Raw genomic sequence first — 17405 nt, forward strand, 5'->3', positions numbered from 1 at the left:
TGACTTGAACCAAAGTCAGATGCTTAACTGATGGAGCCACCCAGGCGCCCCATTGAGAAATCTAAATTGTACCTTGGTAGGTCGTCATTTGCCTTAAGCACCCTGATTATGCCGTCCCCGATCACCCCTTGCTTTAGCTCCTGCCTTCAGGTTTCCACACACTCGGCTCGGTGCTTCCCTTGTCCATTCTTTTCTTTTTCCCTGTGTCGCATCTGTATGTGCCCTTTATAATCTGGCACCAGCAGCATGCAGAATTTATCTTCCGAAGAATAAGGATTCACTTTTCTCATTTGCCATCTGTTTCAACTGTTAATCTTGAGGATGTAAATTTTCTCTTTGGGGCTTTAAGTAGATATTTAACTTGGGGGATGAGGAGATCTTGTCATTTAATATTGCTTATACTCTGTGCATCTGTAGTTTTAAAATCCTTAATGTTATTTTTTCCTTCTCTAGATACCTTAATAGAGCTAGTTCTTAGTATGAGGGAAAGTATATATACTACCGTGAAGTGTGGCATTGGGTATGTGGGAAGTAGGCATCTTCTTTGCCCTCCCCAGCCCTCCAGCCCACCGGTGATTTCTTATCAATACTGAACTATAGTAAGATTATTTGATATCCCTTTCTGGAAGTGAAGTATAGCTTCCTTGATAGTTTGTCTTTCCTGATAATTTTTGCTAAGCAGGAAAATTATGAAAGCATTTTTCTGTTTATTTTTAATACCAGCAATTTGCTATCGCAACTTAGCTACAAAACTCCCAGTTTTTCTAAAATAAGAACATATACTGAATTGCTGACCATTGTTAAAGAAAATTATCTTAAAATAGAGCATATTAAGCAATATACAACAATCAGAGTGGGTAGTCATCGAGGTGGTATTTGCTTCGAAGATATTTATGTGTCTTTAAGTTCAGTAGAAACTTAAGGAATCTGCCTTATTTACTTATGTATGTAAGCATTACTAACATAGCACTTACTGTATGCTGGGCCCCAGCCTAAATGCTTTATAGATATTAACCCATATGATGATCCTATGATACGTATCCTATCATCTCCATCTAAAGATGAAGACAACAAAACATAGAGGTTAGAGGGCACACGATTTGAACCCAGGCACTCTGGCTCCCAAGTGGATGCTTCATCTCAGCGTTGCTTCTCATCGAAGTCTGTGACTGAAATCCAGAGTCCAGCCTTTTGCTAAAAAATGCAAAATAAAGCATGGACACACAAAAAAACATTAATGTGACAAGTTATTTGTGTCAGGATTTGTGATCAAGATTTTACATGGAACAGTCCTAGAATTTTAGAACTGAAGGTGATCTTGGAGATAGCTTCATCTTCACAAAGCTGTTAGTAATTGGTAAATTAGCATAATTTACAGCGCTTTAGGGCTTAGCAGTATTAAGATTGAACACAAAGATTGCTTTTCTTGTGTTATTAGACTACTTCTTTTCCAAGATAGAGTGTAAATATGGTGGCCTAATTAGGGGAGGAATCGTGCCAAAGCAATTTGACACCAGCTTGTTCTCCTGTATGATAAATAGAAGAGTTAGGATACAGAGGACATACTGGCTTCAAGGTGAGACTGGGATCAAGGAGTAAAATAGAAGTGTGGGGCTATAAACCAGCTAATTGACAAAGAGTTTTTTGTAAAGGTTGAAGTACGTTTTAGGCTGAGGAACTTTTAGTAAAACACCACAATAGAATTTCGCCCTTTGTAAATCGAAGAGCACAGTGTATCTGACTGAGATTTTGCTCTTGTCCTACAGTGAAAAAGGCAATACTGTTCCTGGATATGATTTTTTGGTGAACTCTGTCTGGCCAGAGATAGTACGAGGATTAGAAGAAAAGTTGCCTTCTCTTTTTAATCCTGGGAATCCTGATGCATTTCACGAGGTACCTTTTCCTCCATCATCTTGATTCTTGAAGATATTAACCAGAGGCTTGAGACTAATCATGTTTTCTGCATAGTCTTGGTTCTGTGGTTTTTTAAAAAATAAAAATTTGAGTTCGTGAGTGAGCATTTACTTAAAAATTAACTTCCTCCAAGTAATAGTCTCTGTTACTTTTGGAAATAAATATTTTAATTTGAGAATGTGTAGTAAAATACAGTCTAAACACCGTTGTGACTAGATACATATGTTATTCTCTCACTTTAAAAAAAAGATCCTAAAGATCATTAAAAACCAGTCTCCTTGCAGTTGTTTTCCATGAAAAGTTAGGTTTGCAGATCTGTACTATATAATGTTTAAGGAAAACAAAAGGTATTGATTGGATTGCAAAATCCTTATTAATGTTTAAAGTGTAGAGAGGCAGACAGTAAGTGTGGTGAACCTGGGGCCTGGTCGACTTCAAAAACAGGTAAGACAACAACTTTGGAGCTTTATTATTCCAGAAATACCACTTCTTCTCTTGACTCATTGTGTGATGTTAACAGTGTTGAACAATATGATCACTTGGTGTCACTTTCAGTAAGTTGTGCGACAGTGATCTTTATGATTTTAAAAAATAGGGCTTTTAAAAATAGGTACTGTAAGCAGACTGAAATAGCGGTCTTAGGCATGAACCATTTAAGACCCTTTACGTTTTGCTGTACTCGAGAGAATTGTACTGATCACATTAGGCTCAGGAGATGTTTCAGCTCAGAAATGACATTTTCTCATAGCACTTTGATTTTAGAATTCTAAACCAGTACTTAATGTTGGTGGGTTTATTTCGAGCAAGCATAGCATCTGTCAGTTTCTTTCAAAAAATGCTTTCAGCTTTCAGCATTGCTGTGACATGCTTCTTGTGAAGAGAGAAACATTTTTGTATTTGATTCTTTAAGTCTGTGACTAGAAATCCAGAGTCCAGCCTTTTGCTAAAAAATGCAAAATAAAGCGTGGACACACAAAAAACCATTAATGTGACAAGTTTTTTGTGTCAGGATTTGTGATCAAGATTTTACATGGAACAGTCCTAGAACTTTAGAACTGAAGGTGATCAGTGTATGCTAAAGGATTTAGCATCCCATCATGTGCAGAGGTAGAATACGTTTTATCCCAAAAGGGTGAATAATACTTTTGTCTCAACTCCACACGCCTAGACCACACTCAGGGGATTCCGTAAGTGTTGCTCAGACCAATTGAAAGAAATTAAAAACGTGTAGTATTGAGTGCACTACAATTCTGGCCTACACACAGACTTCAGCATATTTAGGTGAATGGTTTGGTGAGCCAGAATTGAGCCCCTCTTAATTAAGAAGTATATGGAAGGTCCACACAGGTTCTCCTTAGAGCCTGGGCCCTCAAGGCCTAGAGTACCCACGAGGGAATGCGCATTTCACAGTATCTGCGGTTTTGCTCTACTCACTGACCACGGTTCTGTGTCCTCTATTAGCTTTGTCTTTGGGTAAGTTCTCTCTGAGCCTAAACGGAAGAGGAAACGTCATCCTTAAAATACTAGCAGTAGTTACCTGGTAGGGTAGTTTTGTGGGTGAAATTAAATAGTACAGTTTTAAGCACAGCACACAGGTGGTGAATGCTGAGTAAGTTTCAGCCTCTGCTCTTCATGGTGGTGTGAGCCCCCCCGTCAGCTTTCGTGCAGTTCCGTCTGTAGAAATGACGTGATTGCTCACCTGGTTTGATTCTTTCCTTTTAAAAATGTTCTACTTCTCCTCCTCCTGGAGCAGCAGTGAAAATGATACCACTTTAATCTACAGTCTCTTCCAGTTCCAAGGAACTAGGTTAGGGATTCCCTAGACTATGAGAGAGCTGTCGTTTACAGAGCACGGGGTTTCCAGGTGGGCTTGTCACGTAAGACCTTGGGCAGGTCACCGAACCACTTTGGGCATGACCTGATCTTCAAGTCAGGACCTGGGAAGGACGATCTCTTCAGGTCCCTATCAGCTCTGGAAATGGAGTACAAGTGTTCACCTTCTTTATCTTGATTACAGCTTTCCCTGTATGTTGTTCCCTTCCCTGGTTAGTTTGCTTACAGTGAAAATTTCACCTGTTTGTTCTTTCTTTAGAAATACACCATAAGTATGGATTTTGTGAGAGCATTTGAACAGCAATGTGGATCACAGGCCAGTGTGAGAAGATTAAGAGCACATCCTGCCTATCACAGCTTCAATAATAAGTGGAATTTACCTGTTTATTTTCAAATAAGGTCAGTGATTTATTTCCTCCCCCCACCTCCAGTCTTCTGAAGTGGCATTTGAATACCAATTCAGGGTGTTGCTCCACTTAACAGCCCTTTCTTTGAGATCATTGTACCACTCCTTGAGAAGCAGAATCTAAAATGGAAACATGCAAGAAGTGTCTTGATTGCCAAAGTTCTGGCTTGCACGACAGAAAAATAATTTCGTAATTAGAGGGCTGAGAACACCAGCCTCGGACTGAGGTGGACATCAGGCCCAGCTCCATGCCCCCCAGCTCCACGCACACGACTAGTATGTCCTCATCCATCACACAGAGGCAGACAGGAGGGTCTCTGGGGCAGCACACTCCTTCCCTTTTCCCCTTCTCACCACCTGCCTCTGTCAAACAGCGGACCGGCCCACATCTGTTGTTGGCTTCTCTGGACAGTTCCTTCCCCCAGAGAGAGTAGGGAGAAGCGCAGCCTTAAGTATGCTTTATATCTGGTTCCATCAGTCAGTTTATGAGAATCCTAGTTATTATTTTGGCTTTTCTTTATAATCTTTGATATTTGTTCTCTCTGTTCTGGAAAATGGTGACGCTTCTAACAGATGTCATGATGATAGCACTTACGTAAATAAGGCTTCTGTAAACTATTTGGGGAAATTTGGGATAAACTCTTAGCAACGTATGTTCTGCTAGAAAAATAGATGAGATCAGGCATTTTAGCAGAGTTTCTTGAGTGAGGTCATGGTAGGTTCCTTCACAGAATGACATTGACTAGAGTGTTTTAGATAGAATGGTCTGTAAAGAGTCGTAGGCTTTTTATTTAAATCGCTGAGTGCTTTCATTATGATGCAGTCCTTTTCCCTGAGGTTCTGAGGGAAAATCACAGGGAAATATATTAAGGATTCGGTACCTTGATTATAATTGCTTGCCGTGATTGAGAATGTATATAATCATCTTCTGATAATGAAATCACAGTTATCAGAACGTTAGGGAGATGCCCTTTCTCATCTACACTGTGTTTTATGCTTAATTTGCCAAGGTCACATCACTGCGTAGCTTGTCTCTGAGTAGGAAATAAAGGATTTGTTCATCTAAGGTATTCATGGACCACACTGGAAGTAGTTGTTACAGGATAATCAAGATCAAGCCAGGGCAAGAAGCCCTTTTGATTCAGGGGCAGAATTTAAAATAGTGAAGCATTATGTCACAGTATAAGACTGCAGTAGAGAAGAGATGTCCACGTTTTACCATTTCTTCTGTAGTCCGTGTTTTAAGTTAGATTGCTTTAGACGCCCAGTACATCACATCACATCGTCCTGGCTACTGCCTCCAAACTCTCTTTCTAGTTGTTCCCCCAGAGCCCGTGACCCCACACGTGTCGATCTGGCACTGTCACCCCACCTCCTGGACCCGCCCTCCTGGAGATCCAGGGGCTGTTTCAGCCAAGCTCGGGGCCGATCCAGGCTGGGCCCCACAGCAACAGCACAGCCTGCCTTCTCTTGGTTCTCACGGGGCTGGCAACTGAGCTGAAACTATGTTGAAAGTCAGCCAGTTCCCTAAAAGATTTTGTACCTTCACCAGATTTTAACATTAAGCATTCAAAGGGATTGGTTAACTTTTCTTTGTAAACTGTCTCACTTAAAATTTGTGAAATTTTTAAAAATGACGTTTGAGTTACAAAGTGTGGAGCTTGTATTCGATATGTTTGTTTTTCCATTTTAAAAATAAATTCAAGTAATACTTCGTAGGACTGTTCTGTTGATTTTTTGCCAGGTATCGAATTGTTTACTCTGAGGGATGACAGAGAGTTCCACAAACATGACTAGGGTCAGAGTTGTATTGTTATCTGATTCCCTTCAGGGTCACTTAAAGGAAGCTAAAAGCCAGTGGGGTGGTATGCTTTGACATGTTTATAGGGAGAAATATTCATATTGCACCACTCTTGGGGACAGGTTTATGCTCCTGGTCTGACCATAGGCCTGCATCCCCATCATCTTAGGAAAAAAGGTAGCACTCCCAGCCAGCACCTTCTGGGAGCACACTTGTACCCCCGTACTGTTCCTGATACCCTGCTGGGGCTGCCTTTCACTCGTTCTTAAAGGTGTATTGCAAAGTAGCTTTAGGACTTAGTTTCGCATAGGAAGAAAATAAATGAAAATACGACCCAAATCGTGTCAAATTGTCATAAGCCAGTGGCTACCTAGAAACTGGTGTTAGCCCCTTAAATGCCAGAGGCGAAGTTGTAGATCCTTTTTAATTGAAATCTTTCTAGAACCTTACATACTCCCAGAACGTTCATGGTATATACTGTATTTGGTACAGGCTGAACATAGTATATCTCCTCCTTAATGATGTGGAGTCTCTACGGCATTGACGCACTTTCCCTTTACCCTCAAGTGTGCGTGGACACAAAGTAGAGATGTGTAGAGATGCGGCCTGCGACGTTTCTGATCCTGCCGAGCAGAGGGGGTGTCTCATTTCCGCATCGGTTTTACATAAGCGCTTTTTGGATGCTTGCAGACCTGTAGCGTGCATGGAGGAATGTGTCCAGAGACCCTCCCTGAGCCCAAATTTAAGAATTTAGAAACGTTTTATTTGGGGTTTGCCCTCATTACAAATATTCTGGTAAGAGCAGAATGGCATCACATGTCCACGTGCAAACTACAGCACGGCTTCTCAAGTTCCACCAAAGTCACCTCTCACTTTTTGCTGTTTTGCAAAAAGAACTGTAACCTGTCCCTTCAATCCTGGAAGTTAGCTGCCCAGCAAAGCTGCGCGAGGGGCTGGTGCTGGGCTCCTGGCTGGGGAGGCACAGCTCTGTCAAGTGACCTGGGCAGTTGTACTTTCACGGGTCTTCCCACTTGGTCGCACAGGCAAAGGGCTGTGTGAAGGCGGCGAGATGCCAGGGGTCCTGCTGTGTTTGGTTCTGGTACCTTCTCACACCTTCTCTGGTGCGTTCTCGTTGTTAGCATAAATGTACACATCATTTTGTGTCCTCTGTCTTTCCTTACTACTAAATTATATTTGCTCTTACTGCTGTGTAGCTTCAAGCCGACCTCTTTCCATACCACGTTCTAGAATGAATGTGCCACACGTTATGTAACCATTGCCTTACTCGGGACCGTGGAGCTGGCTTCTGGGTTTTCCCAGCTGTGCACAGTGCCGGGTTAGCTCTCAGGCCTTTTCCCCGTCAGAGCTTACTCTGTATTTTGTATAGATTTTGGAAAAAGTGATTTGAGGGGCCTGAGGCTGAGACCTGGGGCCGGTGTGCTCTCCCCGCTGCAGAGCACCCCTTCCGCCTTCACTGGGCGCAGGGTCACACTGCCCCCTTTAGCTGCCATTCTTGGGCTCGCCTCCTGGGCTCCCTTCTCTTGCCCCACCTTTCTGCCTGTCACATGTTTCCCCCTCCGTGCCCGTCATTGGCAGCTCCGTCTGACGTGCTGTTCTTTTCACCCTTCAGGCATTTTCCTTCAGCTCCGTCTCTGAACTGCTTTTAAAAAGCACACATGTACTATAAACAAACCAAACTGCTCAATTAGGTGAATTAATCCTGAGCGTGTGTCAGAGTCGATTGCCATAGGGAACTGGCAGGTGACAGGAGCATACTGGGAAAGGTACGACAGGGGGAGTTAACACTGCCAGGAACCAGAATGCTCCCTGAGCAGCTAGTTTAAAAAATACACACTTTCGGGGCACCTGGGTGGCTCAGTCGTTAAGCGTCTGCCTTCGGCTCAGGTCATGATCCCAGGGTCCTGGGATCGAGCCCCGCATCCGGCTCCCTGCTCGGCGGGAGGCCTGCTTCTCCCTCTCCCACTTCCCCTGCTTGTGTTCCCTCTCTCGCTATGTCTCTCTCTGTCAGATAAATAAATAAAATCTTTAAAAAAAAAAAATACACACTTTCCTGTCACAAAGTCCTAAACATGTGCCCGCATCAGTTATTAAAACAGGAGTCGGGGACAGGAGGTCGCGATGGCCAGCAGGCCAGCTGAGACACAGGAGAACTGACCAGAAGCAGGGCGGGCGCCGCAGAGCACGAGCGGCCAGCCGTTGTGCTAACTGGCTACCCTCAGTGGCTTTTCTCAAGCTTGCAAACAAAGATACAGAATACAGCCTCCCTGTTCCTTAGTTTGGGGACATTTACTCTGCTGTGATAGCGTGAATGGAGATGGAGTGGAGATACCCATAGTCTCGTGGCCGCAAGGGGACGGCACGAGGCCAGGCAGGTGGGACTTGCCGGGCGTGGCTTCTTGATGGCAGCTTAATGGGCAGTTTGTTTAGTTTGAAAAACATGGGGTTAGTCGTGATTGCAGTCAGCTGCAAATAACAGAGAAACCCTCCATAATAGCGCCTGAATCAAGAGAAATGTATTCCTTGTTCAGTTAAAAAAAAAAACGTTCGGGAGAATAGGCATTCTAGGGCTGGTTGGGCATCGCTAAGAGCGTCAGACTGAGGGACAAGCCGGTGGAGGAAGTCCCTGGTCCTCAGGAAGGAGGGAGAACAGGTAGAGAAGGGCATCTAGCAGCTGCATAAACCCTAACCTGTGCTCTTGTTTTTATCTCAGATTCAGAGAAATCGCAGGATCCTTAGAAGCAGCACTTACAGATGTACTGGAGGACGCTCCAGGTAACTTCCTGAAAGTGATCAATGGCAGGATGTCACTGAGTGAGTGACTGAAGCTCAGCCAGTCACCTAGACCGTCCCATTCTGAGGGTACTTGCACCTTGTCCTGTCATATAGTAGGTTAGACCTTAAAGACCTAACTCAACCTCTCTTTTTTTTTTTTAAAGAGGCTAAAAGAAATCAGATTTTTATAGAGCTTCATTCTTTGTAGATGTGGTAAAAATAATCGGATGTTGCTGCAGCAGTAAAAAAGAAGGAAATCTTGCCATTTGCAAGGACCTGGATGGACCGAGAGAGTATTATGCTAAGTGAATTAAGTCAGTCAGAGAAAGATACCATATGATTTCATTCATGTGGAATTTAAGAAACAAAACAAGCGAGCAAAGGGAACAAAAGAGACAAACCAAGAAACAGACTCTTAACCGTAGACAACAAACTGATGGTCACAGAGGGGAGGGGGGAAGAGGGAAATAGGTGATGAGGATTAAGAGGACACTTACATGATGAGCACTGAGTAATGTACAGAGTTGTTGAATTACTATTGTACGCCTGAAACCAATACAACACTGTATGTTAACTACACTGGAATTAAAATTAAAAAAAATTTTTTTTTAATATTTTATTTATTTGTCAGAGAGAGGGACAGAGTGAGCACAAGCAGGGGGAGAGGCAGAGGGAGAGGGAGAAGAAGGCTCCCTGCTGAGCAAGGAGCCCAACTTAGGACTCAATCCCAGGACCCCAGGATCATGACCTGAGCTGAAGGCAGATTCTTAACCGACTGAGCCACCCAGGCGTCCCTAAAATAAAATTAAAACAAAAAACAAAACAACAACAACAAAATGCTTTAAGAATATAGGAAACAGACCTTATTTTTGTTTCTGAATAGAACATGGCAGGGGGATTAGCCCCTGGTGATCAGCTCTTTGTATAGCAAACTGGCTTCCATCTGCTTTCATCCCAGGCAGAGGTAAAACATCAGGATGGCCCTTCCCTCCTGGGGGATGATTCACAGCTGGGCTTCCTGCCCCAGGCCTCCAGAGCCCTTGGCCTCCATCCTGGGATAGTGAGCAGGTGACAGTGGTTGGTGGGTTCCAGACATGCTTGCTTTCCTCAACAGCCTCATTAATCTCGTGTCATGTAGTCATTCCCGGTGGCCACTCACATACTGTATGGCTGTTTCTGTAGCCACACAGATCTCTAGGCTGCCCCGGGAGACTTCTGCTCGTTTCTGGGTGGCTAAGTCGGCGTGGACTGTGCGGTTTTAGCCTCAGAGTTGGTGTTCACCTGTCTTTGCCAAACATGGTCCTATGTAATTGACTTCCTGTATATGAGTAGTGTGTTCAGGTAGAGGAACAGAAGAGCAGACAAATGAAACAGGACAAATTCAAAACCAAAGTCGAAACCCTCGCAAGTGACCGCCACTCCCTGCTTACATTTATTGATGTGGTATAAAATACCTATTAACTGATGATTTCTGAATGCTGTCTGTGTTGAATAATTATCAAACACCTGGGAGGGGGAATTGTGTAAAATGAGAAAACGCATTGCCACAGAAGCTGTGGTAGCGTGGCTGGATTATGGCCGCTTTCTTCACTCCTGAATTACACGTTGAAAATACTCGAATTGAGCCCTGAGTTGCCTGCGATTCTTTCCGTGTCTGTTTCCTGTTGCAGCTGGCAGTTCGTTTTGCCTCTTGGCTTCGCACAGGACGTGGGGCAGCCTGCAGAGGTGCTGGTCAGACGAGATGTTCTTGCCGGTTCTGGTGCCTCGTCTGTGGAGGCTCACGCTGCAGGTCCTGGCTCGGTACTCCGTGTTCGTCAGTGAGGTGAGGGCTGGCCGCGCCGTTCCTCCGGAGCCGAGCTGTCAGGAGTGCCCGACACCCGGCGCTGAACGTGCTCAAATTTTACAAGGCCCTGTTGTCATGAGAGGTTAACCTGGAGGACGACAGTAGGCACATTTCTCCAGTTCGTAGCCAGTGGTTGTTTCCTTTTCCCTTTGCCTTTACGGCTGTTTACAATCCCATACTCAGCGCTTTGTCTTGTGGGAAAGCGAGCTCGTTTTCCCTCCTCAAAGCCAGAATCTTTGAGGTGCCTCCAAATTAAAACAAAGATGCTCATTTTAATGAAAAGGCATAGAAATAAAAATACACGCATTTTAATCGTATTTGGAAGTTTAAAAAAATCATACGATTGTCGAGATTAAAAAGTAGGAAAATTAATGAACCTTTCTTTCATTTCAAAATATCCTACTTTCTTCCTTGTCAGGTATTTGAATATATTGAATATCTACATGCCTATGAAGATTTATTAGGTATTGTGCATAAAGTGTTCGTACAGCTCAGTGCTGAGCACGCAGGCAGGCCCCACACCAGCATCTCGGTCTCAGAAAGGCCCTGCCTCCTGGACAGTCTCAGGTGACAGACAGACATGCAGCTGGTTCATTGTGTATGATGAGTATGAAAAGAGGCGTAGGCATGTGTTGGCTCTCAGAAGGACAGCACAAAGAAGCCTCATGTATGGGAAGGAATACAGTCCTAGCTGGAGTAGAAGATGAGCATGTCGTCGTGTTGCTGAGTGTTCCAATGGAAGGAGCACAGGCTTTAGTCAGAATCCAACTGAGGTGCTGCCACTTTTATATTTTGTGACCTTGGGAAAATTAGCCCTAGGAGTCCCAAATTCTTCATCTGTAAAATGGGAAAACAGCTTCTATATGTGGTTGTGAGGAATAAAGAGATATTTGTTGACCAACCAATTGTTGACAAAAATGTCTGGCAGATCCTGAGAGCTCAGTGGAAGCTAGTTTTCTTTTTCGCTTTTGCCTTCCTCTGCTCAGAAGGGTCTTAGCAGACCACCCTGCCCATCAGGCTGTTTCTGAAGACCACTGTGCAGTCGGTTCTGGCAGCACAGAGGGGTTGGTGAGATTCTTCAGTTAGGTCTGAGTCGGCTGCCTGTTGCATTCTTACCAGCCAGTAATTCCTACGTCTCTAATAAATTATTTTGCCTTGAACATTCATTATTCCGTTTTTTTCTTGATGCCAGGGTACTTCTCTCTGGTTTTTCCCTTGTAACAATACATGATACAAGTAACACTTTTCATTTGTATTATTTGAAGCATAATGAGGCTTAGATTTTGTTTTTTTTATTCTTACTAATTATAATGATAAAGTTCCCAAGCACACTTGGTAAATGATTTACCTAATAGAGTTAATGAATTTTTTTTTAATTGTGATGTTCCAGAAATTAATTTTCGTTCAGTTCAGGGACCTATTTTATTTTTGCCAGTTACTTTTTATCACCAGAAGTTAGACACAGGCTTAAGGAGGATAAGTACATGTGGGACTGTAGCTTGACCTCGTTTCTCCTTGTTGTACTTCCATTGGTAGTAGTGAATACTTTGTAGATAGCTATCACTTTAGGTGAGTTGTTGACCCACAAAAACAAAAGCTCAGAGATACTGCTAGTGGAAAATTAATCATTGAAATGGTTTTTCAGCTTTTACTCAGGCCCATCTCTAATGAAAGTGCCAAGGATATTAAAAAGCTTTTGGTAACTGGTAGCAAAGACCCTTCAGTTACCCAAGGAAATGGTGAAGACCAAGGAAGTGCCCCTTCGGAAACAAAGCCCGTGGTCTCCATTTCCAGTACGCAACTTGTGTATGTGGTCGCAGACCTGGACAAGCTTCAGGAGCAGGTAGGCCTGTGTCCCGGAAGAATCCCAGGTGCTCGCTTCAGTGTTGCCACAGAAAGCAGTGCGTGCAAAGATCTGGTGCCATTTGGCCTCGTGGGGCTTAGAATCGTGGGGCCCGAGGGTACCTCAAGAGAACGTGTTCGTCTGCCCTCCGAGGTGTCTCTCTAGCGTCCCCCCCCACCGAGGTGGGCTCTCTTCCTCCTTGCTTACCAGTCGTGTCGCGAACTGTGTGAACCTGGGGCCTCTGCCTCCTTTCTGGTGGCGCTGTCACGAGCCCCGAGCGAGCCATGCTCCACAGTTCGCTAGCTCTGCGTACTCCGTGCACCATGATCGCTAACGGGTTGGAGCTTAATTGTCTCCACCCCACTTGACCACATACTTCGTCAGCTGTACTTTGAAAGTGCTCAACTGTTAAAACTTATCCCTCTGTTTTCCCTGGATAGGGGTCCATGTTTGGGGCCTTTATCATTAATTAAGAGGGCTTTTTGGGCCGAATTTGTGTTTGAATGCTCTGGTACTTAATTCTGCTTTCCTCCCGTTTAAATATTTTGTGGTGCTTGAACAAATACGTGTTTTGAGCAAAAACATGGTCTTCATTGTAAGCTTGTTTTGGTAATGGTTTTCATATTCCCTGGGCCTGTTAATAGCTGTGCCCTGGCTGTTTCCCATGTTGTTGGCTTCTGTTATTGTGAAAGCGTTAGGAGTTTTACTTTCTTCTGATGAAAATGACAGAAAGTTCTGAGTTTAGTTTCATCATTCATTAACAATATTTTAGAGTTTATAGATGCAAATAGAATTGCCTCTTCCTTTGATTTATAAAAAGTAACTGAATATATAAAGTGCATATTTATTTCAGCTTCCAGAACTCTTGGAAACAATCAAGCCAAAACTTGAAATGATTGGCTTTAAGAATTTTTCTTCTATCTCAGGTAAAAATCAATCTTTAGACTCAGCAAATCTTTGGGTAAGAAATAATTTAAAATAAAACTTTAGAGACTGTAGGATATATTTAGCCATTTCTTCTTTAGTTGTAAATCCTTGGTTGTTTCTATATTCTGTTCTGAGATTTTAACTTCTCTGAGATACTTTGTTTAATTCTAATGATTTGATTTGATTTATTATCGTACACTCTGTAAATACTATGACACTGTCTAAATTAAGATTCACATCTGGGCCTGAGTAAGTGGTTACATTCAATCTTTATGTCTCAACAGCAGCCCTGGAGGACTCCCAGACGTCTCTGGCAGCCTGTGTTCCTGCTTTGAGTAACAGGATCATCCAAGACTTAAGTGAGTCTTGCTTCAGTTACCTGAAAAGTGCCCTGGAGGTCCCTAGGCTTTACCGAAGAACCAATAAGGTCAGCACCACTCACTGAAAAGAATTTTGAGGTGGGGAAATATATAGCAGGAAAGCCACTGAGGGAGGGAGTGGTTGAGCAAGACCCAGAGAGAGGTTCCCAGGGATAGCCTGAGGCCGACCTAATCGGCCTCATCCAAAGAATCTCTGTTTGTGAGAAGGGGATCCCACGGGTGGATGGTTATGGTCAGCTGCTTTGGGAATTGGACTCAGACAGTACAGACTTGTCTGGATTCCTTTGGCCTTAAGGAAAGATAGTTGTTTCAAAAGAAAGCATTTTAATAAAATATCTTTAACTCCTATACTCTTGGTCTTTGTATCTTATATTTGAAAAAAATTGAATTTACCTTTGTTCCCTTCATATTGTCCTAGCAAGTACCTGCCTTCTCCCGTTCTTTAACTTGATAAAAAGCTGCGTCCTAGGAAGTACCTGCCTTCTCCCGTTCTTTAACTTGATAAAAAGCTGCATTAAGAATATGGAAAGCATTGGGGCGCCTGGGTGGCTCAGTCGTTAAGCGTATGCCTTCAGCTCAGGTCATGATCCCAGGGTCCTGGGATCGAGCCCCGCTTCGGGCTCCCTGCTCCGCGGGAAGCCTGCTTTTCCTTCTCCCACTCCCCCTGCTTGTGTTCCTTCTCTTGCTGTGTCTCTCTGTCAAATAAGTAAATAAAATCTTTAAAAAAAAAAAAAAAAAAGAATATGGAAAGCGTTTATGAGATGGAAAAGCATGCACACACACTGGTGTTCAAAGTCGAATTCTCCTGTTGTCACACTTTAGAGAATGGCAATTTGGGGACTTCATTTTGACCAGTGGTTTAGTTTCCCCTCCTGAACTCTTATTTTCAGGCATTTATATGCTTGTTTCCTTCTTGCTACATGTCACTTAATTTTCCTTCGAATTTTCTTTTTTCACAATTGTAGAGTTGGATGTTAGGCAGTTTACTACTAAAATTATTTTCAAGAGCTATGAAAATTTCCTAAGATGTTGTGCTGTTTTGGAATGTCCCTGGAGCTCCTGCCACACGTCCCTGGTTTAGGGCAGCCTCTGTGTGTGCGAAGCATGGGCGTTTTGTGTTGCCCTTCCCATCTGACTCGGCGTTCTGGAGGCAGTGAGGGCTGAACTGAGCTGGAGCAAATCTCCTTTGTGGTTATTCTTCTCCTTTTAAAATCTGGGGTGTGCGATAGGATTGCTGCTTCCAGCAAGAGTACTTTGTCTCTTGACTTTCTCTTTCTGGTCTGACTTGAAACTCCCACTTCAAAGTGGGAGAGAGAGACCTATTTTATATTCCCAAATACATTAATTTTCTTTTAGTAACCTACCAACTTTCCCTGTCGGTTCAGTACAATGTTAATATATTTACCAGGTGCTTGTCGGTCAGATACTCTCATTTGTTCTTCTATAAAGTGAATGCCAGTGTCCTTGTTTGCAGATGAAGAAACTAAAACTAAGGAAAGCCAAATTACTCACCCTAGATCCTTGCTTCTCGGTCTGTCGACCTGCAGCATTAGCATCACCTGGTGGGAGTTCGTTAGAAATGCACAGTCTAGAACACAGCTCTCCCCCAACCCCCGTCCGCCCTGGTGCATACTTCAGTGCTTGTTCTCTTTCTCTCTCTGTCTCTGGCTCTAAACATGATTATCCCTTGCTTTACTCCATTTGACCCCATCTGTTCTCCAGGTATCTTTCTGTAGACGACATTAGTGCTTTTGGGGAGGGAGGGAGTTTGTACGTGTCTTAAAACCAGTACGTCAGTAGCATCTCTTTGAAGTTTGAGTAACTTACTCTGTTCTTTTCTGTTTATTCTTTTAACCCCTACCGTCATTATTCCAGGAGGTGCCAACAACAGCCTCCTCTTATGTGGACAGTGCTCTGAAGCCATTTGACCAGCTTCAGAGTGGGCACAAGGATAAGCTCAAACGGGCAATAATTCAGCAGTGGCTAGAAGGCGCACTTTCTGAAAGCACTCATAAGTAAGTACCTGAGAAGTAGGTTATTCCAGGCGTTCTTAGACAAGCCCTGAGTCAGAGACCACTGAGGCCACCGGAGGGTTGCATGTGGACAAGGTGGTGAGCCCATCAAATAAGTGTGTCGCCAGACGAGTCGGGCATAGGCACTCAGTCCTTCCTGTGTTGATGGTGGAGCTGTGCTCGCTCCACTCGCCCTGCACCCAGAGCACGTCGGGCCGCCTGCCTCCACCTAGACCGCCTCCCGGCTTCCCCGGGGCTCACACTGGTCCTGTACCTCTCTGGGCACGCCCGGGCTTTGCTGTCCGTGATGTGCCTCCTGCAGGCCTCTTTCTGCAAGTCCAGGCTTACTTTTTCTTTGAAGATCCTTTCTCTCCTCAGCTGTGACCAAAATGGCTCTGATCACGCCACGTAATCAAAGGCTCGTACCGGTGAGACCACCGCGGTCTAGAAGAGAAAACATACATTCAGAAGTAGCATTACAGTGGATAAGTGTTCCATGTCTAAAACCCTGCAGCCCTTGAAAGTATAAGGAGGTCTTCAGCATCCCTGTGGTTCAGTGTCTCCTCGTTTCTCATTTAATCAACTCTTCCCCAAATGCCAGCATTGAGTTATGTCAAAAGTATATTATTCAATTTTATTATTGAATTTTGTTTATTTTGCAATAGTATTTGATTTATTTCAGTTGCTTCTGAATTAAGTGACATTTGTGGGTTAATTTAGAGCATAACAATGGGTTACAGTATTGCTTTTGTGGGCAAATACATTCCAGGGGCCAAGTAACCAGCTTGTAAACAAAGTTTTGAAATGCAACTCATTTATAATTTGCAAATTTTATTGAGAATATTGTGAAGGTAATTAGTTTTATTTAAAAATCTAAATGCTTCCATTCTTTAAAAGATGAACTGTTTCTAGAACTGACCATAAATAAATCTGTTACTTGCACTTGGGGAATGAGCTCCAGATGTTCACCCTTCAAGTAAGAAAGACCATTTGGGGGCGCCTGGGTGGCTCAGTTGGTTAAGCGACTGCCTTCGGCTCAGGTCATGATCCTGGAGTCCCGGGATCGAGTCCCGCATCGGGCTCCCTGCTCGGCGGGGAGCCTGCTTCTCCCTCTGACCCTCCTCCCTCTCCTGCTCTCTGTCTCTCATTCTCTCTCTCTCAAATAAATAAATAAAATCTTAAAAACAAAAACAAAAACAAAAACCTCTTGTTTTGGTCCACAAAGCCAGTTCATCTGTTTGGGGATACACACAAACACCTCGGTCTCACCAGTGAGTGTGTCTCATGCCCCAGGTATTATGAAACTGTGTCAGACGTTCTGAGCTCAGTGAGGAAAATGGAGGAGAGCCTGAAAAGGCTGAAGCAAGCCAGGAAAAGCAGTCCCGCCAACCCCGTCGGTCCCAGTGGCGGCGGCATGAGCGATGATGACAAAATCAGGCTGCAGTTGGCCTTGGATGTGGAGTACTTGGGAGAGCAGGTAAGCCCCAAGCCATCATCAGCCCGGTGCATCTGACGAGAGTTCTGCGGGCCCAGCGGTCTCTTGGCGGCTCACCTGAACCCACACGTGTTGCCGAGGGGGCGGGGGGTATCCACTCCTGGGGCTGGAAGAGTGGGTCAGGGCCCCAGAATACCCGAAGGAAAAGGATGTGCATA

At 44.0% G+C, this 17405-nt stretch overlaps 1 protein-coding gene across 3 annotated transcripts in view; it reads left to right on the plus strand.

Annotated features, from left to right (window-relative positions):
• The window catches only part of COG2 (component of oligomeric golgi complex 2), a 50225-nt gene that overhangs the window by 30778 nt on the left and 2042 nt on the right, over nt 1-17405 (plus strand). For 2 of the 3 annotated variants that reach the window (XM_035008435.1, XM_035008437.1), the window contains 9 exons: nt 1767-1893; nt 4007-4146; nt 8686-8747; nt 10418-10569; nt 12236-12433; nt 13287-13359; nt 13645-13787; nt 15616-15755; nt 17046-17229. In XM_035008435.1, the coding sequence (XP_034864326.1) occupies nt 1767-1893; nt 4007-4146; nt 8686-8747; nt 10418-10569; nt 12236-12433; nt 13287-13359; nt 13645-13787; nt 15616-15755; nt 17046-17229 (1219 nt within the window). The remainder of the gene's footprint in view (nt 1-1766; nt 1894-4006; nt 4147-8685; nt 8748-10417; nt 10570-12235; nt 12434-13286; nt 13360-13644; nt 13788-15615; nt 15756-17045; nt 17230-17405) is intronic. The other variant, XM_035008436.1, reaches the window with a different exon arrangement.

This window comes from Mirounga leonina, unplaced genomic scaffold, assembly GCF_011800145.1.
Source record: "Mirounga leonina isolate KUSES-001 unplaced genomic scaffold, KU_Mleo_1.0 Mir_152, whole genome shotgun sequence".
Classification (NCBI taxonomy): domain Eukaryota; kingdom Metazoa; phylum Chordata; class Mammalia; order Carnivora; family Phocidae; genus Mirounga; species Mirounga leonina.